A 17,758-nucleotide genomic window follows, 5' to 3' on the forward strand; every position below is an offset into this window, starting at 1 on the left:
TTATAAAGTAGATTACTTATTATTAAGAAACTATTTATTATAATAATTTAGTTTTATCTATTATTAAATAACTTATATATCTAATCTTATAAACTTATATATATAGATATCTAGATAAATTAACTTATTAGGTAACTATAGGTTAAATTATAATTAAGAGGTTAAAAAGTCTAAGACTAATTCTAAGCCTTAAATCTATATTAAAGACAGTAGCTATTAGGCTTAAGAGCCTTTATAATTAAGTAACTATACTTAATTAATCTATAATAATAATTATATTCTTATTATTAAGAACTATTATAACATCTTTAGAATATAGGTATTATATTTATTATATCTCTTTTAACTATATTATTATATTAATAGTATAACTTATCTTATATTTAATAGATATATTAAAAAATAAATAAAATAAATAGATATTATATTAATAATATAACTTAACTTATATTTAATAGATATATTAAAAATAAATAAAATAGATAGATTATATCTCTTTTAATTATATTATATTAATAGTATAACTTAGCTTATATTTAATAGATATATTAAAAATAAATAGATAGATAGATATTATATTTATTATATCTCTTTTAATTATATTATATTAATAATATAACTTAGCTTATATCTAATAGATAGACTAAGAAAAAACTAAATAGCTAGCTAAATATATTATATCTATTATATCTTTAAGAGCCTTAAGAAAGTCTAGACCTTTAGTTAGTTCTAGGCTTAGCAGCTTTAGTTAGGCTGACATCTAGGCCTCTAATAAGATAAGACGGACACCTAGAAAAGTGGTGTTCTCTAGGGCCTGTTCAATAGACTTTTCTTCTTCTCTCTTAATCTCTTTTTGATATCATATACCAGCAACTCGGCGGTAGTCAAGCTGAACTGTTACAGGTTTAGACTAATACTATCGACCCTAGCTAGACATGATCACGAGGTATGGTAAAGGAATAGTCACGCACGATAACAGACTCTCCTCCTTCCCAGGCATCAACTCGAGCAGTGATGACTATATCAGTCGCTGTCATCGTCATCTTAGTCCAGCCCTTGATCTTCATTGTGATACTGTCGCGCTTAAAGTCCCGGTCGAAAGACTGTTCCACGCGGGCTGACAGAGGATCATCCGGGCGTATCCCAATAATCGTCTCGGTCGTCCAGCCGTATATCCAGCCGGTTTCGGTGACCTTCCACATGCCATCGTCCCAGTCCAGGTGGAGCGTCGTCTCACCCGAGTCCCAGTCCTGCTTGACGAGGTTGCTATGTCTCGCAGGACGCAACTCGGTCTGGTCCAGGATGCCGTTGACAGCTGGTCGGAAGTGCTTAAGCTGAGAGTCAAGTGGGCTGTCATGTCGCACTGGCATGTCGATGCTGCTGCGAGCACAGTCGATTGTGAGAGTCGTGGCTTCAGGCGAGGGCCAGGCAATTGGGAAGTAGGTCGATGAGATTGCAAGGCGGAGGCGGCTCCCTGCACCAACCCGCTGTCCGAGATGATTCAGTTTGAGACTGATGTCGTAGAAATGTCCAGGCTCAAGAGGTTTGAGGTCTTCGTGGCCATCACGGTGCGTCAGATTAAGCAAACCGTAAGACACTCTGGTGACAGCGCCGCTAGGCAGCACCTCTGAGATGGTGGCTGCTACCAAGGCATCGGGTTTATCACTCACAATGCGGAGGTTGAGTACTGGAGCACCGAGAAGATCCAGAGACTCGGCCAATGGCGCTGTATCAAAGATGAGACTGCCTCCGACCTCCTGGCGCTGATCCACCGGGCCCTCTCCCTCCACACCGAAGACCAACCATCTACCTCCGGCGAAACCGAGGGTCTGCGGAGAGCAGATATCAAGTTTTTCAGCGCCTTTGGATGGTCCCTCCGTCAATCGGCCTGGTGCAAGACCCATCCGGCGCGATGGGCGGTTTGCGTCGGACCAGGCAGCCTCCGCCACCCAATTGCCAGGGCGCTCCTTCACGAAAGCAGCCGGTCCGTCTGTGTCTTGAAGATAGGCTCGGAGCATGGGCTCTTCCATGATACCCGTATCCTTGCCCTTGAGCCACTTGTCCCACCAGCGGATAGTCTCTTGCAGAAATCCAATCTGTGGTCCGGGCTTTGCAAAATTGGGGTACTTGTGGCCCCATGGACCGACGAGGCCTTTCTTAGGGCACTGCATGTTGTCGAGCATCCTGAAGATGGTGTTGGTGTACGGGTCCATCCAGCCGCCGACCAGGTAGACGGGACACTGAACCGAGCTGTAGTCCTCACTGATGGACGCATGCTTCCAGAACTCATCTCGTCGCTGATGCTCGTGCCACTCCTTCGCGAAGAATCCGCCCGACTCCAGGCGCCTGAGCCAGAGGTCTCGCCATTGGTCACCAACAACCGCTGGATCTGGTGGGCAAGAGTTGATGGCCAGCATGGAGGCGGCCCATGTGAAGTTCTCGGTCAATATGCAGCCTCCCATGAAGTGGATGTCATCGGCGTAGCGGTCGTCCGTCGAGCACATCGAGATGACGGCCTTCAGCTCTGGCGGCCGGCGAGCCGCGACCTGCAGACCGTTGAAGCCGCCCCAGGAGATACCGATCATTCCGACCGATCCCGTGCACCACTCTTGCGCAGCGATCCACTTCAAGACCTCCAGCGCGTCGTCCTGCTCCTGTTTGAGGTACTCCCCCAGGATGATGCCTTCGGAGTCGCCCGTCCCACGCATATCCACGCGGACGCACGCATAACCATGGCCTGCTACGTATGGGTGGTTGGTGGCATCACGGACAGCCGTCATGTCTCGTTTGCGGTAGGGGAGATATTCCAGGATGGCCGGAACGGGGTTGACCTTGGCGTCCTTGGGCAGCCAGATCATGGCCGAGAGGACGGTTCCATCACTCAAGGTGATAGGCTCGTGATAGAGCGTTTGAATTGGCGAGAGTTGCATATTGATCAGACTGTCTGGAGCCAGTCGCTCGTTTCTCTGGAAGCAAGCTTGAAAATCGGTCGAGATACTACCGATGACGTTAGCCCAGCAGTCTCGTTCCTCTTTAAGAAGTGTGCTTTGTTGACTGCCGGTGTCGGGGATGGACCCGACCTCTACGCTAACATCGGGGGATTATAAAGCTAGGAGAATAACTATACGACGGGTCAGTCGATCGGGAAAGTGTCATCGAGCTGCTTCTTCTGGTCGGGTAATCTTCGCAATCGAATAAACCGAGCTCCACTGCATCAAATCCCCGGCGGTCACAAATAGCTGGCGCGGTCCCTTTTCACTTTGAACCCGCTAACCGTCTCCGGACATGCTGCACCATCCTCTGGTGACGATCACCGTTGGCCAAGGTGCTGGCCCCCCACAGAGCGTCTTGTTCGCGGCCCACCAAGGTGCGAGAGGCGGGGATAGCGTGAATGGAGATGCCATCGGCTAAGCCAACGGTCCTATCGGCCAGGAGGCCGACGAGTGACCGGCGGCACGTACGGGGATGGCGACCTTGGACACGAGACACTAACCAAGAAGTGGACAAGGAAGAGAAGCGTGGTCCTCTCCCCTCGGCGCGCTTGACTTTTCCGTGCCTTTCCCTTTCCGACGTGAAGATGAGTGTGCGAGTGGGATGATAGAAAGGAGAAATACAAATGTAGATCGCTCCCGGTGGTGCAAATACAGAGTTCTTGAACCGTAACATTAATTCGCGCTTCACGCTTCACGCTTCAGCCTTCATCAAGCCCGAGCAGGCAGAGCAGTCTTCTGGCATGACCTACTGAAACAATGTCGAATCTCGAGATTACCGCCACGCCGGCCGTGGACCAGCCCCGCGAGGTCCAGAAAGAAAAGGTTGAGGACAGAGATGTCGCCCAGAACCAGGAAGTCCAAGCGGGGGTGATAACGGACATTGAGCCGGGCGAAAAGCCTGCCCTGTACAGCAAAATGTCCACCTACCTCATGATGATATTCTCCGGCCTTGCCCTAGGTTCCGATGGGTAGTATGTCAACATTGTGTCCCTTTCAGTATGATGAACCCTTTGTTTAATCCTAACAACTTCCTCAGTAATGCGGCTGTGATTGGTAGTCTTACACTACTACTTAAGACCCTCTACCCGGAAGCCTTGACCACCTCGATGCGATCTCGACTCTCCAACGCCTTTCTTATCGGTATGATCGTGGGCATGATCGGCTTCGGCGTGGTCGTCGATCAACTTGGCAGAAAGACGGGCGCTGTCGTCACAACACTCGTGCTTCTCCTCGGCATTGCGATGAGCGCGGCAGCAAACGGCACAACACAGCTTGGTGTCATGTGGATGCTCGTCGTCGCACGTGGTGTGGCCGGAGTCGGAGCTGGCGGAGAATATCCTGTCTCTGGTACGCAGATCTCCATTACGTCCTGCGCATAGGGCCTTGTACTGACATAGATGCAGGAGCCGGTGCATTAGAGGCTTCCGATGAGTCGGGCTCGTTTCGCAAGCGCAGAGGCTTTTTGTTCGCCCTCATTGGAGATCTCTCCGCCGGACTAGGCTATTGCTTCGGCGCCCTCGTGCCTATGCTTCTGCTCTTGTGCGTGCACCAGAAGACCGAACACTACCAGCTCGTCTGGCGCCTTTCTCTCGCTCTGGGTGCTATCCCCCCCATGTCCATCTTCTGGTTCCGCCTGAGGATGAGGGTGTCCACGGCATACCGCAAGTCCGCGCTGCGAAAGCAAAAGACCCCCTACGTGCTTATTGTCAAGAAGTACTGGCGCCGTTTGCTCGGTGCCATCATCAGTTGGTTCCTGTACAATTGGATTTCCATTCCGTTTGGCATTTTCAGCTCGACAATCATTGCTCGTGGTAATCCGTCCAACTCGCTCGTGCAGAACCTGGGCTGGGGCTGCCTAATCAACTCTTTCTACCTGCCCGGCCCGTTCATCGGAGGATACCTGTCGGATAGGATTGGCAGGAGAAAGACAATGGCCCTTGGCTACACCCTCCAGGCTGTCCTCGGCTTCATCCTAGGCGGCGCCAGCAGCCAGATCCAGAGTATTTTCCCTCTATTCGTCGTCCTCTACGGTATTTTCCTGACTTTGGGAGAAGTTGGTCCTGGAAGGCAAGTGGGCAGTTTTATCAGTCACGACTCAATCACACTAACACAATCCTCGTAGTACTGTAATCATCACAGCGACTGAGCCTTTTCCTACATCTGTACGTGGTCACACGATGGGATTCATCTCAGCTTTCTCCAAAGCAGGCGCTGCCATTGGTACCGAGGTAAGGCAAATAGTTTCCCCAATTGGAACATCATCGCTAAGTCGGACCAGGTCTTCACGGCTATCATGGGCGCCTACGTCGATCCTGAGAAGGGTAACCAGGTGGCATTCCTCGTCGGCTCAGCATTCGCCGTTCTTGGGGCTCTCAATGCCTGGTTCGTCGTCCAGAATGGCGAGAAACATCTCGAGGACGAAGATCGCATCTGGAAGGAGTACCTGGTCCAGAACGGCTGGGATGCCAGCTGGGGTGACAGGGAGACTCAGGATCCTGCTGCAACTCTCAAGCAAAAGCTTGAGCAGACCTCCTAGGCGTCTGGGTGTGGATTTGGTTCCCCCCTGCACACAAAAATGCAACTTTGAGTCAAGCTGGAGGATTCACTCAGATTGTCCATTGGTGTGGAATGTTGACATGGCCAAGCAAGGTTCAGGATAGTAGATCAGAGGACACTAGGAGTAACCGTAATAGACGAGGAGGATTACTTCTGTTGCCAGGCTCTCAACTAATCCGACTATAACTTGATGCGAAAATTAGCTGATCAACCATGGCATAGTCTAGACTTTGCGCTCAGAATATAGAAGGCTTAGGGAGGGACCGAGGACTGTTGGTACGGAGATATTCATGAAATTATGGTTCCATTATTCTAGGTATACCTTGCTGTTTTTAGCTCCTGGTCGTGGGCGGCATTTGAGCTCCTCCCATCTGCTGCTGCTGATCTGCGCCAGGAGGAGGCTGAGCGAATCCAGGAGGCTGCATCCCTGGTGGATACCCAGCAAACTGCATCTGCCCAGGCGGATGTTGTGCCACCGGCCATGGGCCAGCGTTAAGAGATTGCCACTGAGCTGGGTTTGGTGGTGACATGTTGACTTGCCTGTCTTGAGCCTGTGCCGCGTATGCAGCCGCGTCTGGCTGGGCTGGCTGGGGCATCTGAGCGTACTGCTGCGGGTAGTAGACCGGGTACGGGTAGTGCGTTGGTGCGACACTCGGTGCCGGAGCGGGAGGAGCATATGCTGGCTTGGTGGATGCACTTGGATCTGGTGGCGCGGAAACTGCCATGCCCACAGGTGAGCTGACGGGGGCATGGGTATGAGCTCGCTTCAAAGGAGTCGCCTCTTTAGGATCCACAACATCCTCCTTCTTGCTATCAGCCTCTCTGGCACGAATACCAATTGCCTTGGCTCTCCGGTCTGCGTCCTTGCCATAGAGCTTGGTGAGGTAGGAAATAAACTCTAAATAGGCCCGGGACACTGTCCGAAGGTGCTCCGTTTGCAGCTTGACTTCCGCATGGGCGTCCTTAATCCGCTCGTGGCTACCGCCCTGAGCGTCGAACTCAGCAAGTGCCAGGGCAGTCTGGCACCCGTTTCGAATCTGCCGCCCGTTCCATCGCATCCTCTCATTATCGGTCCAGTAGTCCTCGGCAAATCTGAGAATTTCATCCTCGTCGATCTTGATGTCACGGCCTTTCTTCTCGAACCGGTTGCGGATCAACTTCAGGTTGAGTCTGAAAATCTCACGTGTTGAATTGAGGTCTAGCTGAGGGTAGTGCAGACTGATGTGCACTCGGGAAGCAAATGCCTCGTCAAAGTCGCCGATACGATTTGTGGTCAGGAAGAGAATACCGGCATAGTACTCCAGCACTCGAAGGAAGACTGCATTGTGTCAGATGTTGATAACAGGTATACATATAGAAATTGGTCACGTACCTGCAACCAGTCCATTGCGCACGAAGTCTTGTGGTGATCGCGCTGTCAGAAACACATCGGCCTCGTCTAGAAGCAGAATACACCCCCATCTGTTTGCCAACGCGAAGTTGGTCTCGAGGGCAAGCTCAACTTCGCTTGCTGTAGACCCCAGATCACCTGAGCACGGGTCAGTCTAGGGAACTTCCACGATGGCCAAGAAAAGTCACGGCTAGCCTACCGCAAGTGATCTGGAATAGGGGCTTCTTGAACAGCTCAGCCACACCCTCTGTTGTAATTCCAAGTCAGTCCACGTGATAAGAGACAAGCCAGTAAGAGATACAAACCTGCTGTTGTCGTCTTGCCGACGCCAGGCGCACCATGGAGCAGGATAATCAAGCCCTTGCCTAGTGTTGATTAGCACCGCAACCTAAAGGCGGATTCCAGGTGCAGGTACGATGCATACCTTTGCCACGAACAATGTCTACCTGCTCTGTGTCGGCAGTCACGGATTCCTTGTCTCGAAAATGTTGCGCAATCAGAGACAGGACCATTTCCTTGTGTCCCGGGGGCAAGACGAGCTGCTCGAATGCTGTTTCTGATTTGTCGACTTGCTTTTCTGTCTTATTTTCCGCATCTGCAGCTTCCTCGTGGCTCTCAGCCCTGCTAAGAGACGTGATTGGGCTTAGATACGTAAGGTCCAACGAGGCTAGACCACACAAGTCCCTCGTCAGCATCTTGTAAGTGCAGCGCATCAAAAGTCAAAATATTGTTACTCACCCCACTTCCGGCTGCGCAGTACAAATCCAAACACACGGAATGACATGATTAGTAACTCATCCTCCGTCAGTGGGTTCTCAGGAGACCGGGCGTCCTTGAGAGCGCGAGGGTAAATGGTCACGGAAGGCTCCCTATTCCGGTCCTCTGGAATCAGGGTGGTCATGTAGTCCCGGCTGCGCTTCGTTTCTGTCTCGCTGTCCTTGTGCACATTCTCGTCCCTGCAGCACTCGGCGACACACATCTGATCGTCTTCCTTGTCGAGCTGGGACTCTCCGATGAGCTCTTCCAGGCTCGGTTTCTGATCACCCTTGCCCCTTGACGCGAACGCTTCTTCAAAGTCAACGACCACCTGACTATCGATTTCATCCCTCGCATCCAACGTAAGACCGTTGTAATGCATATGCTTGACTCCTGCAACATCAAGGAACATTTTCCCGCGGTCAATAAGCTCTTGGCGAAATGTCTTCTTCTTTTCGAGATTGGACTTGACGAAGCGTAAAGGATAGACCTCAAGGGATGTCACCGCCTTCTCTCCGTCAAATCTGGGGATCTGAAATGTCCGGCTGACTGGTCCGATGTTCTTTCCGTCGAAGTCCACATAGACGCAATGGAGTTTCACGGGCGTCTCGTCGGCCTTCGCCGACGATTTGTCGTTCCAATTGCGCCAAGGCGGGATCGCCTTGTGAGCGACGCTCGCAACCTCGATTACTCTGTAGGCCTGCTTGCGGGTCTGATCAACCACCTCGTCTCCAGGCTTGAAGAGATACCACACATCAGTGAACAAGATCCGCTCGCAGCTATCGCTTGCAAGATATTTCAGCTTCTGCTGGATCTCCGTGTCGATGAACTCCACTAGGCATTCCAATGGAGGAAGTGCGATGGCCGAGAGTCTGTTATTGGCCTCGGCTTCCTGATCTGCTTCCGCAGTAGGAGCAGGTACAACGCCTGGCTCTTCCTTGGTAGTGCTCTCTGCTGCCATTCCTTTGGCAGCCTCTTCCTGACTCTCCTCTGGCGGAGCGGACGCAGTGGCTTTTTCATCAATGGCGACTGTCTGGACGCCGAATTTGGCCCTCAGTCTTTGCAGTTCTTGTCGAATCGGATCGTCGTAATAGACAAGGAATTTAAAGGGTCGAATCATGATGACTGGATCGTCACGAGACGAAAAAGTGTCGCCAGAGACCTTCTCGAAGACCTTGAGAATCTCTTTGGAATGGATGCGGATGCGTTCGGGGAGGGCTGCCTGACCTAGCTGTTTCTTCTTCAAATTGGCAGCAGCTTTCCCTTTGGCCGCCTCGTCACTTTTCCCTCCTCCCCGTTTCGCACGTCGTCCGCCCCAATAACTCGTCCAGTCAAAAGTGACGACCGGTTCGCCCTTGAGCACGTCGATGGCATACGAGTTTTCCTCCGCATCCGATCGGAGCGCTTTGAAAAGAGACCACTCCACGTAATGAAGCTTGGGTATCGCCGATAACTGAGGGCTCGTCGCAATGGGATCTCCACTCCCTTCGATCACAATTGACATTTCGCCGTCCGGTGCATCACGATCGCCACTATTGGTCCCGTCGTTTTCATCTTCTTGCACTTCTGTCTTGCTCTGCTCCAGTCTTTTCTGCGCTCGCTGGAGTTCAAGGCGCTCCCTTTCCCATTCTTTCTCTTTCTCAAGCAGGCCGTCGCGATCCCTTTTCAATGACCGAATATCCTTGATCATTTCTCTCTCTCTGTTGAGCATTTTGAGCTCTCTGACAAACACTCGCTCCATCCTCCTCCGCTGTTGGTCGAATTGCGTGTAGTCATCATCCTCAGACCCTGACGAGTCGGCGTGGTAGCGACGATGTTGTAGCGCAAACCTGTGCTCGTCAGACATACCGAATGGCTCTCCATGCTCAGCATCGCGTTCTGCTTGTTTCGCCATCATTGCGGAGAGCGCCTCTTTCAGTTCACGAACGTCAGACTCCAGCTGCGAATGCTTTGTACCCCCCCTGGACGGTGAGATTGAGCCCCGCGAAGAGCCATGATTGACCGCTTGCACGCTTTCGCTGCTGCGGTTGTCCGATGACTGAAGGCCTTGGCCAGGAGGGCCATTGCTCGCCTGCACGTCTGTCAACATTGTGGCAGCGGCCTATCGCTCTCAGACCCCTGATGTTGTAAAAGTTTGCCTCGTGCCCTCAACAGCGTCTGGCGGAGGTCAGGCGAATCGTGAAAGGGATCTGAAGGGCTTTATTCCTTTCAAGAGCGAATTGCTTGCAAAGGCCGGTCTTGGGAACAAGGCGGCGGTGCTTCTTCCAGGACCTGGCGCTACCCTAGTTGACCCGGGTTACTGCCATCGCCTGTTGAGCTTTGTCCAAGTGAAATGGCTTGAAGGGGGCGTTTGGGGGCCAAGATTGTGAGCCTGTCCCCTGCGGGGTCCCCTGCAGCTGAAGTTTCAAGCTCAGTCAGCAGCGCAATCCAAGACCGAGGCTGAGCTTTTATTCCTTTGGCCCAGCAGGTCTCAGCGCCAGGTAATTGTCGTGTTGCGCAGTGGTTGGACCGGCTAGTTGATGACTGCATGAAGACCCCAGTCGTAGCGCAGATATTAGCATGGGTCCGCGACGTGAAAGTCCGGTCACCTGCAGAGAGACCTGTGTTATCTCCTCGTGTGTGCAATGCTATTAGTTGTCTCGTAAGTACCTTAAAGTTACCACAAGTACTCCGGGGTCATGTGCCAGTGACTGCATGGACCCACGGGATTTTATCTTCGACAACTCCTGATTCATGACGATATGGCACTCTCATCATGGACACTACCCCATCCCGAGCCAACCACACATACTGAAAACCACCCTCTCAGGGCCACTATCTATGCATGGAGGGAAGGATGGAAAGCACAGTCCCTCCGGGAGGCATCCCCAACCTTCGTATGCAACGCCCCTCCGTGGACTTCATCGACAACCATATGGCCGACCACCATGAAGCGTTTAGAAACCCCAGAGCGCGATATGACCCAGCCGTCGGTCACTATGTATCCACAGTATCAACTTCAACTGCAATGGCAAATGTGGAAGACATCAGTCCCACTTCACAAGCGCTCCGGCGTCGCGAGTCCGCCCTCAGCCATGATGCTGAGGCTGAACAGTATCCGACGCAGAGATCCCTACCACCTGCGACGGCAGCAATGAAGTTCTGGGCGCAGATATACACCGACTCATTGGAAGGTCTCATATCACGGCACCAGGCACCCAAGAAACGTTCAGAGACCCCTTACGACATCAGAACGGCGGAAAACTGGGAAGTGATCTACTCGCGACTACAGCTGGCCCGCGAGGCGTACGATGGCACAAAGAAGGACTTTCGAGGTCGCATGAAAAAGGTCACTCGCAAGATTGCCGACCATGCTGCTCCTGTAGGGCGACTAGCGAAATTCATCCCGGAAGAGACCTATACAAGTCCGATTCGGGCGGCAGTAGATGTTGTTGTTGATGTCAGTTGGTCCATAACCATTAGATGCAGATGCTTAGAGATGCTGACCCCATATAGGCAGTGAAAGTCGCATCTGAGGTGCGAAAGAAACTCACCGGCAGTTTCGACAGCGACAGCCTGGACCGGACTTTCAGTGACATTGAGCTGTTTCTTGCAACTTTCCCCGAGGATGAGAATATCAAGAAGGCCTCCGTAAATCTGGTAGTTGCGACATTAAAGGCAATCGAGGACACTATTGGCTTCTTTATTCAGAACTCAGGTAAAATCGTCCCTTCGCTTGAGGTTGCTAATGCAAGGCTGACATTCAGACACTTCACTAGTCAAACGAGGCTTCTCAGCGGTCATCAGTGGCGAGAACTACCAAGAGTCTATCCTGAACAGCATTGAGAATGTGGACACCTGTAGTAAGGACTTGGTACATCATGGTCTCAACTCCCATATCGCGGCTACTCGAGAAGCAATGACTGCAATCTTGCAACGTGAGATCTGAATCTCGGGCTGAATGTCCAAATTACTTGGTTATCACTGACAACTTCGTCTTAGGGACGAGCCGGATCGAGCTATTACAGAAGCAGACCAGTGAAGGGGTAGCAACCATCTTGGACGACGTAGCTATCATAAAGGATGGCGGTGCTCACCTTCTAAACCGAATGCAAGGTCTACTAGATGATGGCGAAAGAAACCGCCAACTATATCTCGACATCCTTGAGAAGCAACAAAGTAGGTTCGACACTCCTGCATCTATTGAACCTTTGTCCTGCTAACAGACAATAGTGCAAATAGAGCAGCTCAAACATCAAAGCGAAGAACAAAGTCGATTGATCCGCCAGTTGACGCCAAGTCCACAGCCGAACTTCCCATCATTGCCTTGGTCCTCGCCATTGCCTCTGCTACTTCCTCAGTCGCGACCGATAGCATCGATACAAGGCCTTCCTCAGCCACAGCCAGTGTGTCCCTGGCTCATACATATGCCAGTCACCCAAGCCCCCGTTTTCGCTGAACAGCCGCAACCACACCCTTTCTGGCCGCCGCAGTATATGCAGCCAAATAACCTCGCAAATGCAAGCCCGTCTATGAGCAGCGATGATCTTCGGATGCTGCTCAACATTGCAGATATAGATGAGTCTGATATCGATGACATCTTGGAAAGCAGAGATCTTGTCCCAGTCAGATATCGATACCGAGCTGAACAAGTAGCCGGAACATCTCAGTTCCGAGACTGGATTGTTTCCCCAAAATCTCGAGAGTTATTGGTTCACGGAGAGCACAGGCTCGACTCTGGATACGCTCTGGCCCTGTCACTGGTTTGCGCCACCCTGACACGCGCCCTCAGGAGACGAGCAAGGCACATTGGGCTTGTCTTCTTCTGCGACCGACATGCAGAAGATGATGATGGCTTTGCTGGCGCGAATTCCTTGATCCGGAGTCTGATTGCGCAGCTGTTGCGATATCAGTCGTTCGACATGACGTTTCTGCGGGATGACGTTAACCTGGACCGCATCCGTGATAATGATCTCAACGAGGTCTGTGCATTATTCGGGTGGCTAGTAAGAAGATTAGCTCGGGATGTGACGCTCATATGCCTGATCGATGGCATAGAGCAATACGAGAACGACGAGTACGAGGAAGACTTGTTGATTGTACTCAGATATATCTTGGATCTTGCGAGGGATCAACACCTATTGCCATCTCTGAAGGTCCTTGTCACAAGCTCTTCGTCGACAGAAGCGGTGCAGGATGCCTTTACGGATGATGACTGTTGCTTTCTCTCCATGGAGGAGCTGCCTCGGATCAACCAGGAGTCGAGTATGCTGCGCTGGAGAACGACTGATCTCGAAGACGGTGCTCGGATGTCAGACGATGAAACTGACTGAAGTGGCTTCCATAGCTGATCGGACATAATAATGTGGTGATGTTGCAGAACTGCGTCAATAATGGCTAGACATCGCCACGCTGAGCTTGATACTCAATCCGGTGATAGCATGTCACTCCTGGGAGGCCATGCTCGAAATTTGAGCAAGCAACCCTCGGCCCCTGTAATCGAACGGAAACATCGTAGGTACTTAGAGAAACATTGAATGGACGGCCAGGTTTTCGCCCCCACACTGGTGTGGCTGGCTGAATGTGATGGTGCATTCGACCCATGTTTAATCCACAAGCGCAAAGCGACTCTTCCTGCATCTCTTTATCCCTAACGCAGTGTACTTTCCCGTCTCACGGACCAATGTAATCATAATCGAACCACGGTGCTGGTGGCTGCCTGGCTCCCAAATCAAAATATCCAGTATTGGAGAGTGAAGGTCCCGGGTTTCGACACCACACATCAACTTCGGCCTGGTCAAGCTGTGAATAGGCAGTTGCCTTTCGATGACTGGTATTATGTCAGGGTCCAGGCGTGTCCGACCTGGTGAATACATTATTGAAGATGATATTTACGGAGAGGATGTCTTCCACCCAGCCAGGTTGGGGGTTATAGATCCCCGCTACGAAAAGTCTCGACTCCTCGAACTCAGTAGCAATTTGTTGGAAAATGCTCACGGGGAAGTCTTGGACATCGCAGATTTTCAAATGTGGCGCTGCGACAGGAGTAAACGCCTCCTATGGGTTCGGGGCGAGCCTGGCCCCAGCAAGACCACGACAATGTGTCGCGTCGTCGACGAGCTGCAAAATGCGCCCGAAAGTCGCAGTTTCAAGTCCTTTTACTTCTGTCAAGGGACTGACTGTGACACCAGAAGCGGCGAAGCGGTGTTGCGCGGCTTGATCTACCTTCTCTACCAGCAACAACCGTCTCTCCTGGACAACATACGCAAGCGACGCAGACGAATGCCACGAGAGATAAACGCAAGCGGCGATGCATGGCTTCCACTTGCGAGTGCATTCTTCGACATTTTAAACAGTCCCACGCTGAAAGCTCAAGGCGTTTTCTTTTCCATCGATGCACTTGATGAGTGTGTCATTGGTTCGCACAATCTGCTGGACTTGATAGACCGCACTGCTTCAAAATGCCCTCACGTCAAATGGGTGGTCTCCAGTGGGCAGTCAGCCGAGATTGAGGGTCGTGTCAACAAACTAGGCGAAAAAGCAACCGTTGTTCTAGTTTCGGACTCTCGCCCAAGCTCTCTATACTCAGAATTCTTGCGGCGTATCGAAGAGTCGGACCGGAGGGACGTGTGCAAACGCCTCTTGGCCACTATGGCCATCGCTCACAGGCCTATCAACACGCAGGAACTCTGGTGCCTACTGGGGACTTCCGTTACCTCAGGTGGTCATAGTTTTCTGGACAGTATTTTGCAACTCTGCGCAGCATTTTTGGTTATTGACCGAGATACACTCTATCTCACCCACTCGGCGGCCAAGACGTTTCTCCTCCTCAAATTGAAGACATCGGATAGCGACCTTCTGGAAGCTACAAAAAAGACAGCCTTGCTACGGTCCTTAGACACCATGATGAAATCATTACGGCGTGATATGTATAGCTTACAGCATCCGGGCACCATTATTGACCAGGTGCTCCAACCCAAATCGGATCCCTTGGCAGAGATGCGCTACGCAATCATCTTCTGGGTTCATCACTTACTGGAGTGGTCCCATGGTCCTACGCCGAGCTTTTCAGATGACGGGATGGTATTGTCAGAAGGAGGGCTCCTCGAGAAGTTCTTGAAGGAGAAATACCTCAACTGGCTTGAGGCTCTAAGCCTTCTCAGGCGTGTACCGGATGGGGTGAGAGCAATGGCGAAGTTGAAGGACTTTGTGGTAAGTCCCTTTTTTCGGGAATCGTCCCGTTTGATGCATCCTATTTCACCAGTGCTGACATTGATTAGGAACAACCTGGTTCATCCTCATTTCTGAAGGCACTAGTTTGTGATGCCTGTCATTTTTTGACTTCCAATGCAATGGTAATCGAGAAAGCACCGCTTCAAGTATACGCATCAGCTCTAGTCTTTTGGCCAGACTCAAGTTTGATCAAGCAACTCTACAAAACGGAGTTGCAAGTCAAGGTCACCATCAACGCCGGAAACATTGTCACGGAAAACAAACCTGCTGCAGGACAAAGAAGTCACGTTGGTTCAGTCTGGAGTGTAGCGTTCTCACCCATAGACAGCCATATTGTGGCCTCAGCTTCCGATGACAAGACTGTCAAGATCTGGGATACTGCAACTCGGCAGTGCCTACAGACACTGAAAGGCCATACTGATTTGATCTGGTCCATCAACTTCTCGGCCGACGGCAACAGAATTGCATCAGCTTCTGATGATGAGTCAGTTCGAATTTGGAAAGTTGCTACTGGCAAGTGCATCAAAACGCTCGATGGCCGGGGTGCTGGTGCATACTCAAAGGCTTTCAATCTCACAGGCCATTCGAGAAATGTTTGGACGGTTATCTTCTCCCACAACGGTGAGCAGATCGCCACTTGTGCAAGTGACAACACGGCCAAGATCTGGGATGCAGCGACCGGGAAATGTGTGCAAACATTCAAGGGTCATAAGTTCTCCGTCTTTTCCATCGCAATGCATGAAAACAGGCAACTTGCCACGGGATCGCCTGACGAGTGCCTCAGAATCTGGGACATCAAAACCGGCGAGTGTCTGCACAACATCAAGAATGAGTCGACGATTTATACCGTCGCATACTCACATTCTGGCCGATACGTCGCTGCGGCAGGGGAAGATGTGAGGGTCTATGACACTGCCAAAGGCACCACAGTTCGTACTTTTGCCAAGGGCGGCACATCGACGAATGCGACTGCATTCTCTCACGACGACAGGCTGATAGCCACGGTCACCGACAGTTCGACTGTCAGCATCTGGAACTTTGCCACGGGTCAGTACATTCAAAAGTGCAAGGGTCACATCACCAGCGTCTATTCCGTAGCCTTCCCTCGTCGGCACAATGAGCTCGTCGCCTCGGGCTCTGACAAAGGTGAGGCCAGGATATGGAACATTGTCACAGGAACCTGTCTCCACGTACTGGACCAAAGAGGCGGACCTATCTGGGCCATGTCATTCATGCGAGGGCCCGGGTGTTCAGATCAGCAGATTATGACATCCTCCGACACTGGAATGGTTAAAATCTGGAAGATCGCAACAGGCGCATGCATCTACACATTGAAAGCTCACCGCCAAATGGACAGCCTCAACTTTGCGTCATTTTCCCATAATGGCCAGCAGCTTGCCACGTCAGCTGATGATGGAGAGGTCGCGGTATGGGATGTCGTCTATGGCGGTTCTGTCTGGTCTGTGTCCTTCTCGCGCGACGACCGTTGGCTGGCTACCTGCTCGAGAGACGGGCCCGTGAGGATCTGGGACCAAGCCAAGGGTGACCCCTGGTACGTCTTTGATCCCCATACCGACGCCGTCTACTCGACGTGCTTCTCAAACAGCTGCTCCATGCTTGCTGCGGCCTCTGAGGATCGTACGATCTCGATATCTGCTGTTGACGGAGGATGTTTGCATCGGTACAGAGGCCACGATGGGTCGGTGTGGGCAGTGGCTTTCTCGCCCGATGATGGCCGTATTATTTCTGCGTCCAGCGATCGCACTCTGAGACTTTGGGACGTTGAAGAAGAGGCTTGCCTACAGGTGGTTGAAGTGGGCACTTCCTTGTCTGCTCTCTCCTTCGACGACATCGGTTATCATGCAATCACTGAGATCGGACGTTTCAAATTAGACTGGAGACCGAGCGATTCACCGACAGCGCCAGACGCCATGGTCGATTCCTGTAATGAGGTTATCGAGTCCCGCATTACAGAGGAACCAACTACCAATCAAGCTGTTACAAAGCTTCCCGAATACGGCTTGAGCATAGATAGAAATTGGATTACAAGGGATGGTGAGAATATCATTTTGCTGCCACCATACTGCAGGCCTCTTTGTTCAGCTATTTCACGCCAGACGATTTGTATCGGTTGTCGAAGCGGGCAGGTCTTGTTTATTGACTTTACTTCTGATACTCGAGCCTGAAAACAGCAGTCCAGATACATTACAAGGGGAAGAGCATATATTAGTTTACTTAATATTAAACGCTGAATGTTTCGAGGTTTACATGTGCAAGCAAGCTAGATGTGGAAATGTACTGCAATACCGCTTGATTCCTTAGTACTACTGCCTGTCTGAGTAGGTGGGAGCCACCCCTTCTATATACAATAGTGTGAATAGCCTCAAGTACCGGTACTTCGTACCATAGGTGTCAGACTGCAGTATCTCCGATTTCGGCACTAGATATGTAAGAGAAACCTTAATTGCCAGCCCTGGAGGTCACAGAAGAGAGGATTACAGGACAATAAGAGAGCAGACAGCTAGTGCAATCTTCCCAAGTAGCACTGTTTGAGCACTGGGAGGGCACCGGAGGCTGCGGAGGGCTACAGGGCTCTGTGTCTTCTGGGCCGCTAACCCAGTAACTGCGGACTGTGTACACGTCATAGGCGCTGTAGATGGATGACTAGGGATGAATGTAAGCGTATAGGTAGTAGGATGTACCGCTCCGCATGAAGAAGACGCTGCATCCAGAATTTCAGTGGTAATAAGAGATTCATCCAGAATTTTAGTGGCAACAAGAGATTGTGCAGCGGGTGGAAAGGAATTGGCGGGCTGTATATCACTCTCGAGGTGGCAGCCGTGGCTCGCCT

At 51.2% G+C, this 17,758-nt stretch overlaps 4 protein-coding genes across 4 annotated transcripts; 2 read left to right on the forward strand and 2 right to left on the reverse strand.

Moving 5' to 3' along the window:
• Window positions 1-929: 929 nt before the first annotated feature.
• Window positions 930-2,930, reverse strand: E0L32_001599 (uncharacterized protein; the record flags this gene model as incomplete). The annotated part of the gene is made up of 1 exon (XM_031135696.1): window positions 930-2,930. The coding sequence occupies one exon, from the start codon at window positions 2,928-2,930 to the stop codon at window positions 930-932; it is 2,001 nt and encodes a 666-aa protein (XP_030990850.1).
• An 819-nt stretch (window positions 2,931-3,749) lies between these two features.
• On the forward strand, window positions 3,750-5,529 carry E0L32_001600 (uncharacterized protein; the record flags this gene model as incomplete). Its single annotated transcript, XM_031135697.1, has 5 exons — window positions 3,750-3,964; window positions 4,030-4,340; window positions 4,397-5,023; window positions 5,133-5,221; window positions 5,272-5,529. 5 exons carry the CDS (start codon window positions 3,750-3,752, stop codon window positions 5,527-5,529), a joined length of 1,500 nt encoding a protein of 499 aa, XP_030990851.1.
• Window positions 5,530-5,881: 352 nt separating this feature from the next.
• On the reverse strand, window positions 5,882-9,784 carry E0L32_001601 (uncharacterized protein; the record flags this gene model as incomplete). Its single annotated transcript, XM_031135698.1, has 6 exons — window positions 5,882-6,867; window positions 6,922-7,077; window positions 7,139-7,186; window positions 7,245-7,304; window positions 7,364-7,606; window positions 7,678-9,784. 6 exons carry the CDS (start codon window positions 9,782-9,784, stop codon window positions 5,882-5,884), a joined length of 3,600 nt encoding a protein of 1,199 aa, XP_030990852.1.
• Window positions 9,785-10,519: 735 nt separating this feature from the next.
• On the forward strand, window positions 10,520-17,093 carry E0L32_001602 (uncharacterized protein; the record flags this gene model as incomplete). The annotated part of the gene is made up of 9 exons (XM_031135699.1): window positions 10,520-11,134; window positions 11,191-11,392; window positions 11,442-11,612; window positions 11,677-11,857; window positions 11,908-12,080; window positions 12,118-12,985; window positions 13,055-13,192; window positions 13,527-14,886; window positions 14,955-17,093. 9 exons carry the CDS (start codon window positions 10,520-10,522, stop codon window positions 17,091-17,093), a joined length of 5,847 nt encoding a protein of 1,948 aa, XP_030990853.1.
• Window positions 17,094-17,758: the final 665 nt, after the last annotated feature.

The sequence above is a fragment of the Thyridium curvatum genome (genome assembly GCF_004353045.1).
Source record: "Thyridium curvatum strain D216 chromosome Unknown NODE_6_length_784332_cov_80.453264, whole genome shotgun sequence".
NCBI lineage: Eukaryota > Fungi > Ascomycota > Sordariomycetes > Thyridiales > Thyridiaceae > Thyridium > Thyridium curvatum.